Consider the following 18,843-nt stretch of genomic DNA (forward strand, 5'->3'; position numbering starts at 1 on the left):
TCTGATACTATACATTATCAGTAGATCAATTTGTTATGAATATTTCCGTATCATGTAAATAACCTTCTAAGTATACTGTTTAGGCCAAATAAATCTGAAAGTTTTCATGTTTGTGTTAATTTTTCGAAAGAGTAGATTTTTTTCAGTAAGAGTCGGAGACTCCCTCATGCTGAACCCACAGCAGGAGGTAGATTATTTTATAAAAGAGTCACAAATCTTTCAAGATTTCATTTATTAGAGGGATTAAGCATATTTCGACTTTTGGCTGCTAAATCCATATCTGTCACATACCAAAAATATTCATAATAAAATATATTTTTCATTTTTTTGTCCCCTCAATCATCTGCCAACTGTTTAAACAATTATAGGTATACTTACCGTACGCAAATTGGAGAACATGTGGTTAAGAACGTGTATCGAATACAATAAAAACATGAGATTCGACAGGAAGTTATAATATTTAGCATGAGTAAATAACTGCTACATAAATGAAATAAATTTTTAACGTTTAATGTACCTGTTAGGAGATATTATTTTCACGTGTTTTCATTAATCGATTCGTCCGTTGTTACTTTTATAGCGTGAGACCCATCACCTTGACTTTATCCCAATTTTATTTGGGGTCGACACGAGATATTTCTTTCTTCCATAGTGTCTGCTAGATAAAAATTAGGGCTTATTATAGATTTAGAACTGGCATGTAGATTTAAAAAAATGGCTCTACAAGACATCTATCTGATTAGTCTTTGACAGTGCGGGCTCTAGGTCTCGTCTTGGCAATAATTTACATGAAAATGTATTTTTTTGGATATATCTGACCTCCACGAATTCGTACCTGAATATCTAGTTATACCACATTCTATATAACCTTGGATTATTCGGTCATAACTGGTTTCAGATTATTTGAATTCTGTGTAATTAGCTTACTTTATTTCTTTTATTTTATTAATTCGTCGATACTCTTGCGCCATCCCACCTTCCAAGTTCTGCGTGCTGTGCTGCTACTGCCGCTGCGGCCGCGGAGAACCTCAAGTGGCGGAAATATACTTAGTGGCCTTGTCGGCAACTATATTTTCGAACCGTTTGGGGTTGAAACCCTCGAGTCGTGGGATCCGAATGCGCACACCCTACTTAAAGATCTGTCTAGGCGGCTGGTTGACGCTTCTCGTGACCAAGAGGCTGGCTATTACCTCGGACAAAGGATCAACATGGCCATTTGACGAGGTAATGCTGCCAGCCTCTTGGGTACGCTCCCAATTGACAGCGATGGGGATGAATTTTTTGACGCTTTTTAGATATAGTGTTTTTTTATTTTTATTGTTTTACTAGGATGGTTTTTTTTGTGTTATAAATATCTATGTAAATAAAAAACCCCCATTCACATAAAAAAATATTAATTATTATTTATGGAACAATTTGTTGAATACTTGTAGAATTGTTTTTGTTTCAAAAGATGGTTAAATTCGATAGATAGGTCCATATAAATAGACTAAGTAGGTAGATAAATTATTAGGTACCTATTTGTTTTTATTATGGCCATTGTTTTTGTTGATATTGGTAGGTAAATAGGTAGGTAACATAAATGACAGTAAATAAAAATATGTATCAATAAATAAACAAGGGCAGATGAGGTTTTTTATAGGTGATGGAAATGTTAATTAAGCGATTTGTTCCACTCTTCAACTAGAAAGAAAGGCTTCAGTTCTATAAGTAAGGAATCATAACTTTGTCAATAACATTGACAACGTGTGAGTGTGCTCTCTATGGAAATGGAATAAAATACGAAAAGATAAATGCGTTTTTCTGCATTTTTTTATTTTAATAACTAGTTTTTATGCCTTTTCCTCTTCAATAAAGACAGTTTGGCAGCCTCTTAAAATATTAAGATTTTATTCATATAGGTAAATCTTAATTAAATTAACATAGATAGATTTAACAAGTTTTTGTAGTATTTTCGTTGTTAAGATTGCCTAAATTCTTGACTAATTCCGTGTAAATATCAATGCCTCTTAGAAAGGTTTCTACATTTTGGTATTCATCCTTCCCGTGTAGTCTTGCGATCGTATTGGACTTGGTGGTAAAGCCAAAGGCCGGGATCCCCAGGTTGCGAAGAACGAGCATGTCGGAGGTCGCTGGGCAGACAATGGGATTGAGCTTGATTCCCCTGAAATGGTACGTTCATGATAAGATTACATAGCGAATAGTGATAGCGGTGACAATGACATAGACGACTGAGTTATCTACGAGTAGGTAGATACCTATAACATTTTGTTTGGAGTGAGGAACAAGCTGCGTCATTTAACGCATTGTTGTCTATTATTAGCTTGTATTCTACGAATATATCACACAACAATGGACAAAGAATTGTTTTTTCTTTATTTGTTAGCCTATGTAGCGATTATGTATTAAGCGATTCTGATATATTTTTAGAAAACTTAAAACAAAACCAGGAAAGGTTGTCAGTCGAAGTAAAAAGAGTTTTTCCTTATTATACAAATTCAACATTATCACGTAAAGGTCAACAATCTAATTAAACCATTGGACTTTATTAGTTTTAGCTAAATTAAACCAGTTCCTGCAAATATTAGGATACTTTAGTGCCAGATTAAGCAGGTAGCACAGAATTTTAATTTAGAACTAGATGCTGGATCCGGGTAACTGGGTTGAGGAGGTCAAATAGACAGTCGCTCCTTGTAAAGCACTGGTACTCAGCTGAATCCGGTTAGACTGGAAGCCGATCCCAACACAGCTGGGAAAAGGCTCAGGAAATTATGATGATGCTGGATCCGTGGTAATTACTACTCTTGCTATATGGTTAATCCGGCACTGAATAGTTTAGAAAAGGAAATATCAGCACCTACTTTTGTAGGTAGGTCATATTGTGACTTTATAGGAAGCAACCTCTTTGTTTGAAACTTACAGATCGTTCAGAGTATTATTCATCGTGACCCAGTAAGGGTTGGTGTCGTCAATGGCTGTAGCTGCAGATTGTTTTTCCTGACGAATGTACGATACCTCTGTTTCGTTACCAGCTTCTTGCATCCAGGAGTATACCTGTAATTGAAGGCAGTTTTTAAGAAAGCTAGGTACTCTTGTTAAACTCAAATGTCTCTCATGTCCGTGACAAGGAGGCATCGTTAATTACTTCCAAACGCTTCGATCCAAGATACTACATCAATATATGATGCTACATCAGTATATAGGTAATTCTCTAGAAAAAAAAACGAGATTCTGGGAGAAACCTTTATGAATTTAACTTACCATAGACTGCATTTCATCAGCGTCAGCCTTTACGGATAGTCGCATATCGACCACAACCTTTATTGATGATGGTATAACGTTAGGTGCTAATCCACCCTGTAATTACATAATAAAAGCGTTAATGCTGATGAGAACTTTATAAACCGAGGTGATATTGAAAACCTTATAACTAAATAGCTAAACTTAAAAAAAATCCTATCCATTATCTAAGAATGTAAGAAAGGTAAAGAAGAGAACACAAAATAGGTACAAATTCAAAATTAGTATGAATTCTGTATCAGAAGCAGAGTATTATTTACATACGCGTGACGAGTTATAAAACAACACGATGTCGATGAACCAAACTTTGACTGTAGGTATCATAATGAAGGGTTTGAGCACATTTAGGTCAAAAAGGATATCAGATTAACCCTGTAGGTACTTGACATTTGTCTGTACCTTAAAACAAACTACTATGCCCTTGTCAATCAAATGATATATTCATCACGCTTCATATCAGATGTTTTATCGTGCCTTAGTTATATTATTCTGATATCAAAGTAGATGAATTGTGCTATTAAATTCCAAGTAACATAAATAGAACTTGAATAGATTTTGCAACTGTGTGACATTTTAATATTATGTGTTATTCGATTGGTACTTTACATAATAATAAGAGGTGTAGGCTCCCTGAATATATATAACTATTAGGTACGCTACGAAGTAAGTAAACAGTTTTATCAGGTGTGTTACCTGAACCAAAAGACATCGCGAGTCAAATACAACCCAGCTTTGTAACCAACAATTATTAAAATAAGTATTTGGAGTTTGTACTGGCTTTGAATGTAATTCTGCATTACCCAGAAGAGCCTTGTTCCTTCTGGAATCCTATGTGTACCAAGGACGCATCGTAAAAACTCGTAGCCAGCAGCAGGCTTTTGGCCCAAAAGGTCCCCTCGAGTTAACACAAGAGGAAAAGAAATTCATGGACTTAGATTAAAGAAAGATGATTGAAAAACTTACATCAATCATATTAATATTGACACTGGTATATTCGCCGTAATCAAAGTTATCCACTGACTTCACAATCTTTTTCTGCGTGTCTCTGAACGCCATGACCATGCTTATGAATTTATATGCCTGGAAATACAACATCATAGGATTATTAATTAATCTATCTTTGACTAAACACATATGTAATTGCATCTGCTAGTTATCATTTACCTGCGCGAACATTTTAGAGTATGGATTGAAGTAATCAAGGTAAAGCCACTTTAGCTACATACTAAAGGAAGATCAACTAATTGAGTAATTGACTTGAAGAAAAAAGAATTGTTCTAACTCACCTGTTCCATAGCAGTCCCATCGGGCATAGTGTAACCATGGCCGCCTTGGCCGTGGATAGTGAACTCCATTTCTGGAATGCACACACAACTCACAATTATTGGAGAAAATGGTCATAAGACAGAAAGCTATATGAGAAAGAGTATAAATATAAGAAAGTAAGTAAGTATCAATATAAGAAAGAGTACCTTGGCATGGTTCATTATCTAAAAAAAATTAAGGAATGTATGTGAATACTTACGCCAAGGTCTTCTGTCGACATACGTAGTGATTAGAGAATCATCACTGGACGGTAATCCTTCATCCAAAGCGAATCCAACATTCATTGATTTGAACACATCTGTCTTTACAAATGCCTTTATCCCATCGTAACCACCACTTTCTTCATCTGTAAACAAAATAATGTGAATGAAAGAGGTGAAAGTCAAGCTCAAGGAAAGAAGTAAACTATAGGAAGTATCTTCTACACCTGACCTTCATTTAAAACAAAATATGCAAGCAGGTTTCCATTTTTTTATTAATACTGTAAATTACCATACAATGGAACTTGTTTATTTTGCTGTTATTGTTATACCTACTTAGCTATAATTTTTGTTGTCTATATGGATAAAGGATATGAAATATTACATTGGCTAGACGCGACGAACCTTCCATGCGTTCGCGCAACCTACTAAGTATCATTATATTATATTTTTATTTTTGATATATTTTTAACAATAAGTACCTGGCATCACGGTTAGGTGCAATGTACGCGCTAAAGTCACATTGTCTTTCCTCAATCTCCTAATGGCTTCTATCAGTTGAATGCCGACATCTTTAGTGTCCTGAGTACCACGACCATAAATATCGCCGTCTGAGTCCATGTGAGCAGCGAAAGGTGGATATTTCCATTCTTTCTGTAATGGAAATCAACGGAGAATTAGCCTGACCGCCTCGAACGAGCGTGATCGTCAACGTTCGCTTGATAATGATGATGATTAACGTTGTCCTTTCGATGAACAATGTTCTGTTCTCTTTGTGTTGTTTACCAAACATATAAACTCTTCAATACTAATGCTGACTCTGAAAATGAGTCAAACTCACCGCATCAACTTTGACGACATCCATATGCGAGTTGAGCATAATGCTGGGCAATGAGGGGTCACTGCCCTCGACCGTAGCTACAAATATCGGTTTCCCGGCAGGCGAGTATACTGCGTAAGGGATACCAATTTCAGTCGCCTGTTTGATCAAGAAATCCACCGCATATTCTGTAAGTAGATGATTAGGCTTTATCAGTTACCAACTGCCAGGTTAATATATGTTTTACCAAAACCACATTCAACAGTTTCGGGAATGCTTTTTTTTCGACCTGCATAAAGTAGGTATTCGTGACGAAGAAAAACATTTAGTTATTACACCATTTATTAAAATTGGGTAAGAATTTTGGTCGCACAGATATGTATAGCTACTCTTAAATTTTCGTTATTGTTTACAATGGTTTGCCTCATAACTTATTTTTGGCCAAAATGGAAAACCATCCTTTTGCTGACACCAAGAATGTTTGCAACAAACCATCTAAAAGGGTAAATAAACAACATCGTGTCGTTTCAAGATCAAACTGAAAATTAAGATAAAAAAACAGGTTAGGTACGACAATTTTAATTATTATGTATCTCAATCTCAATGAAACACGAATGAGTAAGTCAATGTCCCACAAAACCTCGTAGGTAGGTACTAAACTTTACTACAGATATTTAAACCTTGCGAAACGGAATTCCGCATCTTATTTTTAAACAAGAAAGTCTTGAGTATCATTATAAAGGCCCATTTATTCTACCTATACTAATAAACATGGTTCGAGCTCTCCAGGGAGAGGATACTGTTCCCCACCTTTGGCCGGCTGAAGTGAACCATGATGGGGACAGTTCTTTGGTCTCCCTCTTATGGCTTGCCTTCATTGGATGTCCAGAGCGGAGCCGCTAGAGTAGAGCTAAGAGTAAAGAGCTCTATCAGTCAGTGAGTAAGTGAATTTATTGTATGCACGTAGGTACCCCCCAACCAGCTAAAAAAAATCATTGTAGGTAGGTAGGTAGGTTAGATTTGTAAACAATACCAAAGGGTCGACCAGCGTAGCAATAAATGCTAGGTTAAAGATCACTTGTCTACAAGAATTACGATATGATAGCAATTGTTGTTATCTTGCTAGGAATTACGATATGATAGCAATTGTTGTTATCTTGCTAGGTATGCAAATAGACAAATTGTGTAACGTACATAGTACTAGTAAAAAGCGATCTACGTTGGTTACTTATATCTATAGGTCAGTACTTCTAGGTTTTAAAACAGATGGGTTATCTTTATACAGGGAAGGAAAACTCTTGTCCTCAATAGACCTTATTCCAAAGATAATACTTATATAATTGTGGAAGTTACTTTGTCGCAGCTTCACGAGAAAACTACTTTAAATCCAATTTAAATATTTGTACGCAGATAGTCTACAGCCTGAGAGAAGACATGGGACCCATACTTGTCATGCGGGTGCAGGAAGTAGGTGAAGGTATGTACCCTAGTTCCTTCGTGTCACAGGGAAACAGCTTCTAAATACAAACCATGAATAGGATAAAAACTAGATAATATCTTTATAGCCCAAATCGAGGTAGGTAGGCAGACATTTCCAAATAATAACCAAAATCGCAAGGCCAACGCAGAGATAGTCCGGTTATTTTAATATATCTTGTTTTTTTTTTAAATAATCACGTAATTACGTTAATTAATACGACAGACGACAGCTATCGATGAACTAGATTGGGATGCATTGTCCTCATTTTTAGTCTAGGTCACTAGGAAATGCATTGTCATTCTGCGATACTTTCTTGACGATAAATAATGAAATTGACCATTGCACTGTAATTTAGATAGCCTATTTTCGACACAGTTGTTTTACTTGAACAAGTGATCGATACAAGTACATCCTGCTGCCCTGTCGTCATGTTATTTGGGATTGACGATACAAGTATAGTCAATTAAATCATATAAAAACATTAGAATGCTATCTATGTTTCTAACATTAATTTTAGACAGTGCAGAAACTTACGACATTATAATCGTTTGATTTAGTCAGTGCCGAATTTAGCAATATTTATGTATGTTTTCTTCTCAATTTTATTAAACGACTAGCTGATCCCGCGAACTTCGTATCGTTCAAACCTTCCCTGGACCTCTACAAACATTTTAAAACCAAAATCAGCTCAATCGGCCCAGCCGTTCTCGAGTTATAATCAGACTAACGAACAACAATTCATTTTTATTATAGAAGAAGATAGATAAGTGGGCAAAAAAGTCAAAAAGATTTTGTTCTCTGATATTGAATGCGGTTTCTCTTTACAGATATTTATTTGCCAAATAATGTCGCTAGGTAGTCACATACATACATATACAAGGAAGTTATAGGTCATCATTTAAAATCACACCAAAGTTGGAAAAAGTTGAAAATCAAAGTCATTAAATTCGCTAATTCAATACGATTTACTTCAACGATTGGTCTTTTTACGATAAAAAGATTCCAGAGAGAGTTGTTCCTATAAAAGGTACGTAAGATATTTCAGCGTTAAATCGCTATTGTATTAAAAAATGTGTCTACTTACTCAAATTTTCTTCCTTGCTAGTGTCAATAGAGACGTATTCTCTAAATCTCTCCACGGAAGGGTAGCTCAGATATTTGGCATATTTATTCTGCGATAATTCTGCATTACTTTTGCGTGATAAACACAGAAAACCGAATAGGATCAGCGACTTTAACATGGCTATATATTTTAAGAGTCTGGAACAAAATTAAACCATTAATATATTTTGGAAACGTAAAATATTAAAAATACTGATGGCGCCAAATAATAAAATGGGTAGGTGCCTAGATATAAAGCCATTACATACAAATATTTTCACAATTGGTTTCCAATGGTACCTATTACTTCATCAGCTCACAGAGCTAAATTAAATTAATTAATCAATTTTAAATTAACTCACCTGCCCGCGCGAATATCAAAAATATAATGGTCGGTATGCTACTATATCCATCGGATTAAGTAGGTATGTTTTGTAGAGTTCAAACCGGTCAACCGCCACAAGGTTTAGTACCTGAATGAACAGCACTTTTCCATAAATATAAAAGTCCGAAAATAGATGTAGGTAGTTTATCGATATTGATATAGTTCCTGTATTAAAGTCAAGTTACTTTATCACACAATACCGGCACTCACTAGTTAGATATAAATAGAATAGGTAGGTATAATTATCAAATACTTTGAGACTCAAAACTTGCGCTTCGTAAGACATCCGCTGAAACACTGATTGGAATTGTAAGAACAACGCTCGCCTTACAAGAATGAAGTAGGTTTACTTACCTATCTAGCTGTTCAGATCTCGTTACGAATGCAGGGGCCCGATTCTCCTGATTTTACTTACGATTCACGTTCGACTCGATTACGATTGAAGCGTATGTGGCATTCCGCTATTTTTCTTTGAAATAAACGTTTTTATCCTTTTCTGTCATTCAATAATGAATCATTTTGTCTGCAAATGATTTACGATTGCAAAATGATTGTACAGCAAACTACCGTATAGACCAGTGATTCCCAAAGTGGTCCAGGGCCCCGATTCTCCTAAGTTAATAATGTCAAAATCGAATAGAAATCGAATCGCAATATGATCGTAATAGCAGTTTTAACCATATCGGGCATTCTGCTACTAATAAAAGACCAATCGTATTCGATTGACATTTGATTGGTGTGCGATTGGTCTGCTATTTTGATGATTTTGGTCTATACGGTAGTTTGCTGTACAATCATTTTGCAATCGTAAATCATTTGCAGACAAAATGATTCATTATTGAATGACAGAAAAGGATAAAAAGGCTTATTTCAAAGAAAAAATAGCGGAATGCCACATACGCTTCAATCGTAATCGAGTCGGGATTGGATCTCAGTCGAATCGAGTCGAACGTCAATCGAAGGTCGCTTAAGTAAAATTAGGAGAATCGGGCCCCAGGTGGACCCCCAGGGGTCCACGGGAGACTTGCTGGGGGTCTACGTAGGCGTGAACAAAAAATGGGGGTCCATAAGATGTTAATGGGGGTCCACGAAAAAACTGCTTTTGATAGTAAAGAACAAAAATGTAAGCATAGCAAGCTATCTAAGCAGATAATATTTTAATAAGGCAAGCGACTGTTACTTGTCCAAACTTGCGTATTCGATATTACGTACAATTTCGTGTACAGACTTGCAAAGCGCACAGTACGTGTACAGATTTAAAAGAAAACTTGATCAAATTCAAAGCAGACATTGCGTATTTGACAATTTGTTTAAAAAAAATAATGATATTAACTTGCAGTTACAAGGGGACAGCCTGAATTTAATAAAAACAAAGGGGATAATTTTGGCTTTTCTTGGGAAATTGAAATTTATGAAGCAAAACATTAGTCGGCGCGAATTCTCTCAATTTCCAAACTTGTCGCAGGTAGAATGTATTGATGAGGATATCCATACCTACAGTCAACATTTAAGTGCCCTGCATGATGACTTCAAAACCAGGTTTGAAGATATACTGATGATGGATATACCACCATGGATCATAAATCCATTTGATGAAACGGAAGCGGCCAATGTTGTATTACAAGAGGAGCTGCTCGAGCTAAGCACTAATGAGGAGCTGAAGGTGAAATTTAGAAAAGGCTACCCAACATTTTGGCTGCAAGCAGAAATACCCGAAAAATATCCTGGACTGTGGTAAATCGCAAGGAAATTTTTAATAGCTTTTCCCTCGTCATACCTTGTCGAAAGGAGTTTTAGTGTCGTTACAAACTTCTTAACAAAAAAAGGAGCAAATTAAACATCACACAGCGGGGGGATTTGCGGTTATTGCTCACAAAAATAAAGCCAAACATTGATCGTTTGCTGACACTCCATCAGATACATCCTTCCCATTAATTAAAATTATGACCTGAACCTATATTACCTTAATATTTTTTTCTTGTAATTTTATTCTTTTAATAAATAAAGTGATATAAAATGTACCATTTTTCGTTTTTATTTTACATATCGGAATATAGGAACAGAACTCAGAAGTGACACAATTTTTATTTTTTGGCGACTTTAAGAATGTTGGCTTAAAAATCAGCAGAACCAAGACCGAATATATGTTCTGCGATTTCGGCGGTCTCTCCAGTCCTGAAGCCATAGCGCTGGATAACGCACTTCTTCCAGTCTGCTCCGATTTCCGGTATCTCGGTTCGCTTATTCAGGGCGATGGCGAAATAGATCGGACAGTTACGCACAGAATTAACGCAGGATGGATGAAATGGCGGCAGGTAACGGGAACAACTTGTGACCCTCGTATTCCCCTTAAAGTTAAGGGGAAAATTTACAAGAGTATGGTCAGGCCTGCTGTCTTGTATGGATCAGAGTGCTGGCCCACAAAAGCGACGAATGAAAGACAATTGCATGCGGCAGAGATGAGAATGTTAAGAGGTATGTGTGGAGTTACGCGAATGGATAGAGTGAGGAATGAGTATATAAGAGGAAGTTTGAAAGTAGCGCCGGTTTTAGAAAAACTGCGTGGAAACCGGCTGTCGTGGTATGGGCATGTGATGCGGAGGGATGAGAGTCATGTTGTGAGGAAGGTGATGAGTATGAACGTGGACGGATATAGTGGAAGAGGAAGACCAAAGAAACGATGGATGGATTGTGTGAAAGTAGATATGGTAAGAAAGAATGTTACTTGTGAGATGACGGCAGATAGAAGAGTATGGAAGAAGAAAACATGCTGCGCCGACCCCAAATAAAATTGGGATAAGGGCAGGAGGATGGATGGATGGCGACTTTAAGAATGTGGTAGAAATGTAGCAGCAGGGGGTCCACCGAAACCAGTAAAATTTGGAAAGTGGTCCACGAGAAAAATAAGTTTGGGAACTACTGGTATAGACCAAAATCACCAAAATAGCAGACCAATCGCACACCAATCAAATGTCAATCGAATACGATTGGTCTTTTATTAGTAGCAGAATGCCCGATATGGTTAAAACTGCTATTGCGGTCATATTGCGATTCGATTTCTATTCGATTTTGACATTATTAACTTAGGAGAATCGGGCCCCTGTACTATGTAAGAACGTAGTTACCTAATTCTGATAGGTACGCCATTAGATATAAACAATCTTGATGTGACCTTTAAGTACTATTTCGAAACTCTAAAGTTGAAAATTAACGTAAATAATATACTTAATCAGTGTACAAAGGTGTACGTTTTAATTTCGGTGAGTAATAAGTTCTTGTATAAACTCAAATGGCTATGGTTATTTTTAATTCCCATTGCTATCTGTTAGCCCCAGGCACAGGTCCTGGGGTCACTGTGGGGTCGTGACCATGCAGGTACTCGAAATCCGGAGCTGATACCCAAACTTTCTTATATACTCAAAACTTAGATAGGTAAGTTATTTACAGCAAATTGGAAACCAAATTATTTCGCCACGCATACGACTCTATTAGTGGCTGGCGCCAAGCAAGTCTTCCGCTGTGCTGGTTTGCAGCACAGAATTGAAGGTGCCGCATCAAGCTACATATAACTGGTTAATTCTTAGGTAGGAGTACCTACTTACATATTACGGCATATCATTATCAGTAGTACCTACCTACCTAACAAACCTAAGAATAGAATTAGGTACTAAACAGTTTGCCCGATCTAAAACTATGTGCATATCTGCAGACAATTAGGAACATCGTACTGTAAAGTAGGTACCTACCTACTATTTAAGTAGGTAATCACAACCTTGATCTGTAATTACCTAAATACTTTTTACGTACTTACCTAGAAGACATAGTAAATAGCTAGGTAGGTGCATACATACCTAATGCTAATTTCAAGGATAATTTAAGATATTAAAGAATTAAATTTAATGAATATATTTATAAATGAAAACAAAAAGTAATTAAAGGAGATTAAATTTTTTGCTTACGTATATAAAAAAATAAAAGTTATTTAAGAAAACAGGGCCAATGGTAGCTATGGGAAGTATCGTTTTTTTTCAGTGAATATATCAGGAAATGAAAATTATAGGAGGTACCAACACTCATTATCAAAAGCGCATTGCCGAAAGCAAACCATTACCGAAAGCACTAGATAGTGCAGACAGAGGCATCGAAACACAGCACCGGCACATTAATATACTCACTAAAAAGTTATAAATTTAATTAAAATAATATTTCCCATTGCTCTTGCCCCAGGAAAAGCTTGTGGAAGTGTTAAAGCCGAATCGATCGATCACAAGGTAAAGTATCGTTTATCATGATCAGTCCGTGGATTGGTGACCATCTTGTCATACCGAGTTCTTCCATGCTTCGGAAGCCGCGATAAACTGGTGGGTCGCTGCTGTCATTCGAACATCTTTGGCTGTTACGGGTAGTCAGAAGCCAGAAAGTCGGACAACCAGTCTTACCAAGGATAGTTAGGAAAAGGCTAGACAGATGATGATCTTGTTTCCCAAATTCAATACTAAGATAAGGCTTTGTTGGGGTCGCTGGAACGATACCCAGGCGAATCGAGATTAGGACATATATGTTATTCGCAAGTGTAACTTAAACAGGGGCCCGATTCTCCTAATTTTACGATTGCAAAATGATTATACAGCAAACTACCGTATTAACCAAAATTACCAAAATAGCAGACCAATCGCACACCAATCAAATACGATTGGTAGCAGAATGCCCGATATGGTTAAAACTGCTATTGCGATCATATTGCGATTCGATTTTGACAGTATTAACTTAGGAGAATCGGGCCCCAGTTGTTCGTATCAGCGTGTTGGCGACAACGCCATCCGATATAGGTACCTGCCTACCAAGAGGCGTATTTTGAAATGGCGTACGTTCTTAATACCTACATATCGCAGGTCTGTTGCTGACAGTTGCGCTTCATACATACCAACAGGCCCACCACAGGCCATACACGTTCGTTCTTTTACTGATACCACTACCACATAGTTTACAGATAACTATGTGACTGTAGCACACTGCCAATCTATCAAAGGGTAGTGGGATCCTAAATCTATGATCTATGATTATAAGGGTTCAGTTTTTCGTTTGTTGCCCGTGGTGACTTCCAATAGTACCTCTAGGTACCTACTATATAGCGGTAGTGCCATAGGCAATTTTTTAAATAACGGATAGACAGGTCATTGAAATCTGCAAATCAGGATTTTGTTTCTTTTTACAGAGCAGAGGAAAAAATAAATGAAACTTCATTAAAAACATTATTATAACCTATATTAACATTATTTTGCTCCCATGAAATCAATCTTTAACAGTACTATCATTTTGTTTATCATTTACGTCGTCACCGAATTCTTCAAGCGACATTATGTTTGCTTGCCCTTCCGGCGGCAAATCTTTGTACCCTTCGACCTCGTCAATGGCGGAGAACACTGCTTTCTTTTCAATTTTCGATAAAATTTTCTTGTCGTGAAATGAGTGATTGTGTAGATTGGCTCTGTTGACAAAATAGAGATACAAAATATGTTTAGCATAAAGTAGCACAGAATTGAGGTTGGGTATAGTGTAAATGCTATTAACAGAAGTTAAATTCAGTATTTTTATGGCATATTTTGAACATGGCTCTTAACTACTAATGAAAGTTAAGCCATGTATTCACTGGGAAACAATGTTTCAGATACACAGTTTCTGAAACATCACGTAGATGTTTACAGCAACAATGTTTCGGAAACTCTGCCGACCACATCGTCCACAGAAACAAAATTATATGTTTCTGAAACAAAATTATTTGTTTCAGAAACACGTAGATATTGTTTCTGAAACAGTGTTTATAAACAATTGTTTCTCAGTGAATACATGGCTTTAGTAAAAAAATTATAGGTAATTATGATCACAAGCGCCGGCATCGTTACATCTTAGCCATTTCAATTGTCGGGTTCATCATAATATATTTGAAATTACAGATCATCAAGACTTTGCTTGAATGCTAATCAGTCAACTCCTCATTGTATGTTATGTTACGAGTCAAGAAAATTATTTAACAGCATGTAGAAAACACAACACTTACCTATTAAGAACAACATTCCCTTTAGTGACTAAAAATGCTGAGCATTTATTGTTTCTGTAGTCAACACATCGCCATCGTCTCATGCCTGACCGCGATGTTGTAGAGTGCAGGTTGTAAATGTACCTGTTCAATATTACTTGTAGAGAGCCCCGTATTGATACTGTAAACTGTAGGTTCGATGAGGCTGCTGTCAACAAAAGAAATGTTTTATTATTCGATTGGAATTTATAGTTCAGAAAAACGTAATACCAAGACTATAAAACTTCATAAAGAAATTAATCAAAAACATTTGTTAATAATATTAATTGTTTTTTTGAACTTGACCAACTGACAAAGTAGGTAGCCTGCAATATATAATACTGGGGTACAAAGATCATCTTTTTATACACTTGCATTTCTACCTTTTTCTGCAGATCAAGTTTATCAAAACTACTTACATTGCAGAACTAACTTATTGAAAAATGTATCTATTATAGTAAAATAAAGAGAAAACATTTGTTTGTTTGTAAACCCCATGAGCTCCGAAACTACTTAACCAATTTGAAACATTCACAACACATAACACAGGCTACATTTTATACGGGCGGAAAAGGAGTTCCCCCGGGTCGCAGGTGAACACGGATGAAACGGCGAGAAAACAGCTAGTCAGAAATATTTTGCATCAAGAATGAAATGAATAAGGTATTGTCCAAGAAGAGCCTGAATAAACAAGCCATAATTCAGGAATAGCTATCAACACAATCAACACCTAGCCTTATACAATGGCCAGAAGAAAAACAACCTTAGAATTCCTACGATTATGTCGCATGACTTCGCTATGTCGCCGTTACGCCGATTCAGTATTGTTATTATCTCTACCAGCTGTTTTCAGTCACGTCTAATCGACAAAGTAGCTCCACAACAGTGAAAGAATTTTCCAAATTGGTTCAGTAGCTTAGCCTATAAGTACAAACGAATAAAAAAAGTTTCCTCCTTATGACATTAGTCTGAAGTATACAGGTAAAACCGTTTATGGCGACATCGTTTAGAATACTTTAGAAAAACATACCGGCTATATTGACTGAAATCAAAGGTCCTGCCTGAATGCTATACCTGTCACTGGTTTATACTACAACTGTCGGTTTTTACAACTAAATATGAGTAGTCCCTTCCATGTCATTACAATAGATTTTGACTGTAGATAAATTGACCAATACTCATGAGCTAGATTGAAAAAGTATATCTTACATTTTTCTTTTACATCTTGAGAGATTTCCTTGTCCTTAGGGTCATTCATTTTGAAGTCCATATCGTCGTCATCGTGTGGGCCAGAGTCATCCATTAGATTTTCGTAGTGGTGGTCATCCTGCGGCGTCCCGACTGGCGTGCTTAATGGTGTGTGTACGGAAGTCACTGAAGCTATAGATGGCCTGTTTGGAAAAAAGTTAAAGTTTTGCTTGTTATTTTCAAACAACTACTAAGAGAAAGTTCTTAACTTTTGTCTGAATATATTACATAACTACAATATTATGTTTCTGACAAATGAAATGCTTAAAAAACTTTTCTTTTACAATTTATAGTCTACTTACATTGATGGGTCCTTTTTGATGAAAATCTTTCTTGCAGATGATGGTAAACTAATCTGCAAAATAATAAAAATAACATAATAAAGTATTGAAAATGAAGGCTGGTAGAAGTCACTATGTACCTCTGCTAAATTCTATGTAAATTTTAATACTTTGTATTCTTGTCCTTTGTGTGCTGATTGAGATCAAGTGTGCATTATTATAACTGTGTATGTTAAACTTTATGAAATTCATTCTAGAGTGAGAGTTCATTTGTCTCTAATACTAATCTATGTCCAATTATCTGAATTTCCAATTGTCCGAATCGACCAAATTACCAATTAATACATAAATATGTAACAAATACACAATTTACATGTTATTTACAAAATACAAAATTACTATATATTTCAAACATGAAAATGGTTTAGGAATGGAATTGAATACCTGTGCTTGCTTGAACTTGTCTGAAGGTGATGCGGTTAATCTCTTAGAACTGCTGACACTGTTCACATCACTGTCATCTAAAAGTGATGTGTTTCCAGATAATTTGATAGGCAAGCTCTCCGCAGTACTCTGGAATTCATAAAATAAAATATTATCAAGTAACTTCTTGCAGTTTAACTGTGTCCTGAAGGAAAAGTATCCTTTGGCAGAGCAAGAAATCTATCTTGTATAAGAAGAATGGTATTAAGAAGAAACCTTAAAATGTATATATTTATACACACAACAATTATGTGTGATTCATAATTCATACAATGACAATTATTATCTAAACCTTTACTACTTCAATGTTTGTTTTAACTACAAACTAGCCAAAGATATTTCAATTATTTACATAGAATTCTTCTCACTAACAATATATGGCTAACTATGTAACGTAACACCTGTTTTTGTGCACCTTAGCTTCATCAGTTCTCTAGTGTGCAATACTTACAATATTTTCAAGTCCTCGGATGTGTAGTGATTTAGCAGTTTCAGCGAAGGATGAAAGGCATTCAGCTGGGACTACTACTTCTCCTGTATAAATGTATTCTAGTAGCAGACATAGTGTGCGATGTGTAACATTCTGTAATAATATAATTGACTTTGATTTACAATACTATTTATCAGTAAGGGTAGTGAATTAGAAAATGTTTAACTTGCATTTGCTCATGTCTTCCCATACTAATGTACCGATCCAAAAAAATATTTAATTATGCACTTACATTAAGAAATATAACAGGATGCTGGCATGGTGCTGAAGTTATAAGATCCTTCAAATATGGACTAGCCAGTGCCACCAATACTTGGTGAACTTTGACGAGGTGCCCATCAGCGGCTAAAGTCATATCAACAAACTCTCCATTCTGAAACATAAACACATGAAACAAATCTCTAAACAACGTTACAAATTGGTGCCTGAATCATGCAGGATGCATGATATTCTGTAGGTACTTACCAGAAACTGTAAGTACCTCTATTGTTTTGTAAATAATCCGATCTTGACACAATATTTTTTTTTTATCTCAATAAAACTGGCGATTGCATTATGAATATAGATCTATCCACATTACCTGTTGCAAAGCGCTAAATCCACTGCAAATGCTAGACTTGTACGAATCCCATGACAGAGAAAACTGAGACTGTACCATTTTAGTTATACAACAAGAAAACAACAACACTTATTTATTTATAATAATTAACAAGCAAATAAAATATACGCCGGTTTAGACTATCAATTATATTAAAAACAAACACATTCACGAAAACTCGCGTTCTCTCAAACAAATCCATAGATAAGTAACATTTCTTAATTTGTCAAAAATGTCAAATCCGATCCAAATACCATAGACTATAAAATTATTGGAAGTGTGGGACACTGCAACTGTTCGAAAGGTGTCTTGTGAGACCTTTAAGGCCCGGCCAAACCTGCACGACCAAAGCGACTGCGAAGCAGGAGCGTCTGCCGCGCGGCGGACGGTGCCCATATTTTTTATATGGCGTTTTGCACACTTACGCGACCACGTCGCGGAACGGCCCCGTCGGCAGAACGGATGCATCCCGCATGCACGCGTTTAATGGTCAGACGTATGCAACAACGTACGTGTGAGAAAGCTAATTTCCTTATTATTGTTTATCCCAATTATTCGCGTTTTGCAGTCAGGGCCAAGGTCACTATGTGCCAAGTGTGTGGTGCACACGGTGCTCCAGGGAAATAGGGGCGATCGCCGCGCCTCTACCGGTTCCTGACCTTTGAACTGTTTTTAACGCCATCTATATCTATATCTATATCTAGCGTGGCTTGCAGAAAGATGCGCGGATATGTATTCTTTCTTAGTTCTCAGTGGAGGTAGTCAAGATTTCAATCACAGATTACTATAATATATAGTATGTACTACAAACTATATAACTCCTATCCGAGATGACTAGTTACTAGTAATCTATACTAATATTATAAAGCTGAAGTTTGTTTGTTTGAACGCGCTAATCTCAGGAACTACAGGTCCGATTTGAACAATTCTTTCGGTGTTAGATAGCCCATTTATCGAGGAAGGCTATAGGCTACTTTTTATCCGGGTTCGTGCAGAGGTTCCCACGGGATGCGGGTGAAACCGCTGGCAGAAGCTAGTTCGAAATAAGTAGCCAA

The 18,843-nt window shown here is 36.4% G+C and overlaps 1 protein-coding gene across 1 annotated transcript; it reads right to left on the reverse strand.

Moving 5' to 3' along the window:
* Positions 1-1,790: 1,790 nt before the first annotated feature.
* LOC124629670 lies at positions 1,791-18,020 on the reverse strand. The gene is made up of 18 exons (XM_047163183.1): positions 17,771-18,020; positions 17,423-17,563; positions 17,152-17,283; positions 16,662-16,790; positions 16,239-16,291; positions 15,898-16,079; positions 14,671-14,857; positions 13,908-14,100; positions 8,675-8,700; positions 8,211-8,386; positions 5,668-5,834; positions 5,309-5,480; positions 4,826-4,972; positions 4,587-4,657; positions 4,264-4,380; positions 3,262-3,357; positions 2,921-3,054; positions 1,791-2,164 (listed from the first exon to the last, which is right to left on the reverse strand). The coding sequence occupies exons 1-18, from the start codon at positions 17,846-17,848 to the stop codon at positions 1,933-1,935; spliced, it is 2,433 nt and encodes an 810-aa protein (XP_047019139.1). The 5' UTR covers positions 17,849-18,020; the 3' UTR covers positions 1,791-1,932.
* Between the last annotated feature and the right edge of the window lie 823 nt (positions 18,021-18,843).

This window comes from Helicoverpa zea, chromosome 4 (genome assembly GCF_022581195.2).
Source record: "Helicoverpa zea isolate HzStark_Cry1AcR chromosome 4, ilHelZeax1.1, whole genome shotgun sequence".
In the NCBI taxonomy this organism is placed as follows: domain Eukaryota; kingdom Metazoa; phylum Arthropoda; class Insecta; order Lepidoptera; family Noctuidae; genus Helicoverpa; species Helicoverpa zea.

What these genes read in the sequence shown, in the direction of transcription:
- LOC124629670 (XM_047163183.1), bottom strand. Translation starts at nt 17,848, where the DNA reads ATGGTACAGTCTCAGTTTTCTCTGTCATGGGATTCGTACAAGTCTAGC. An exon ending in TAGCAAGGAAGAAAATTTGA is followed by an intron (nt 5,835 to 8,210) that starts GTAAGTAGACAC and finishes ATCTACTTACAG; the next exon opens with AATATGCGGTGGATTTCTTG. An exon ending in CTGATGAAATGCAGTCTATG is followed by an intron (nt 3,055 to 3,261) that starts GTAAGTTAAATT and finishes CTTCAATTACAG; the next exon opens with GTATACTCCTGGATGCAAGA.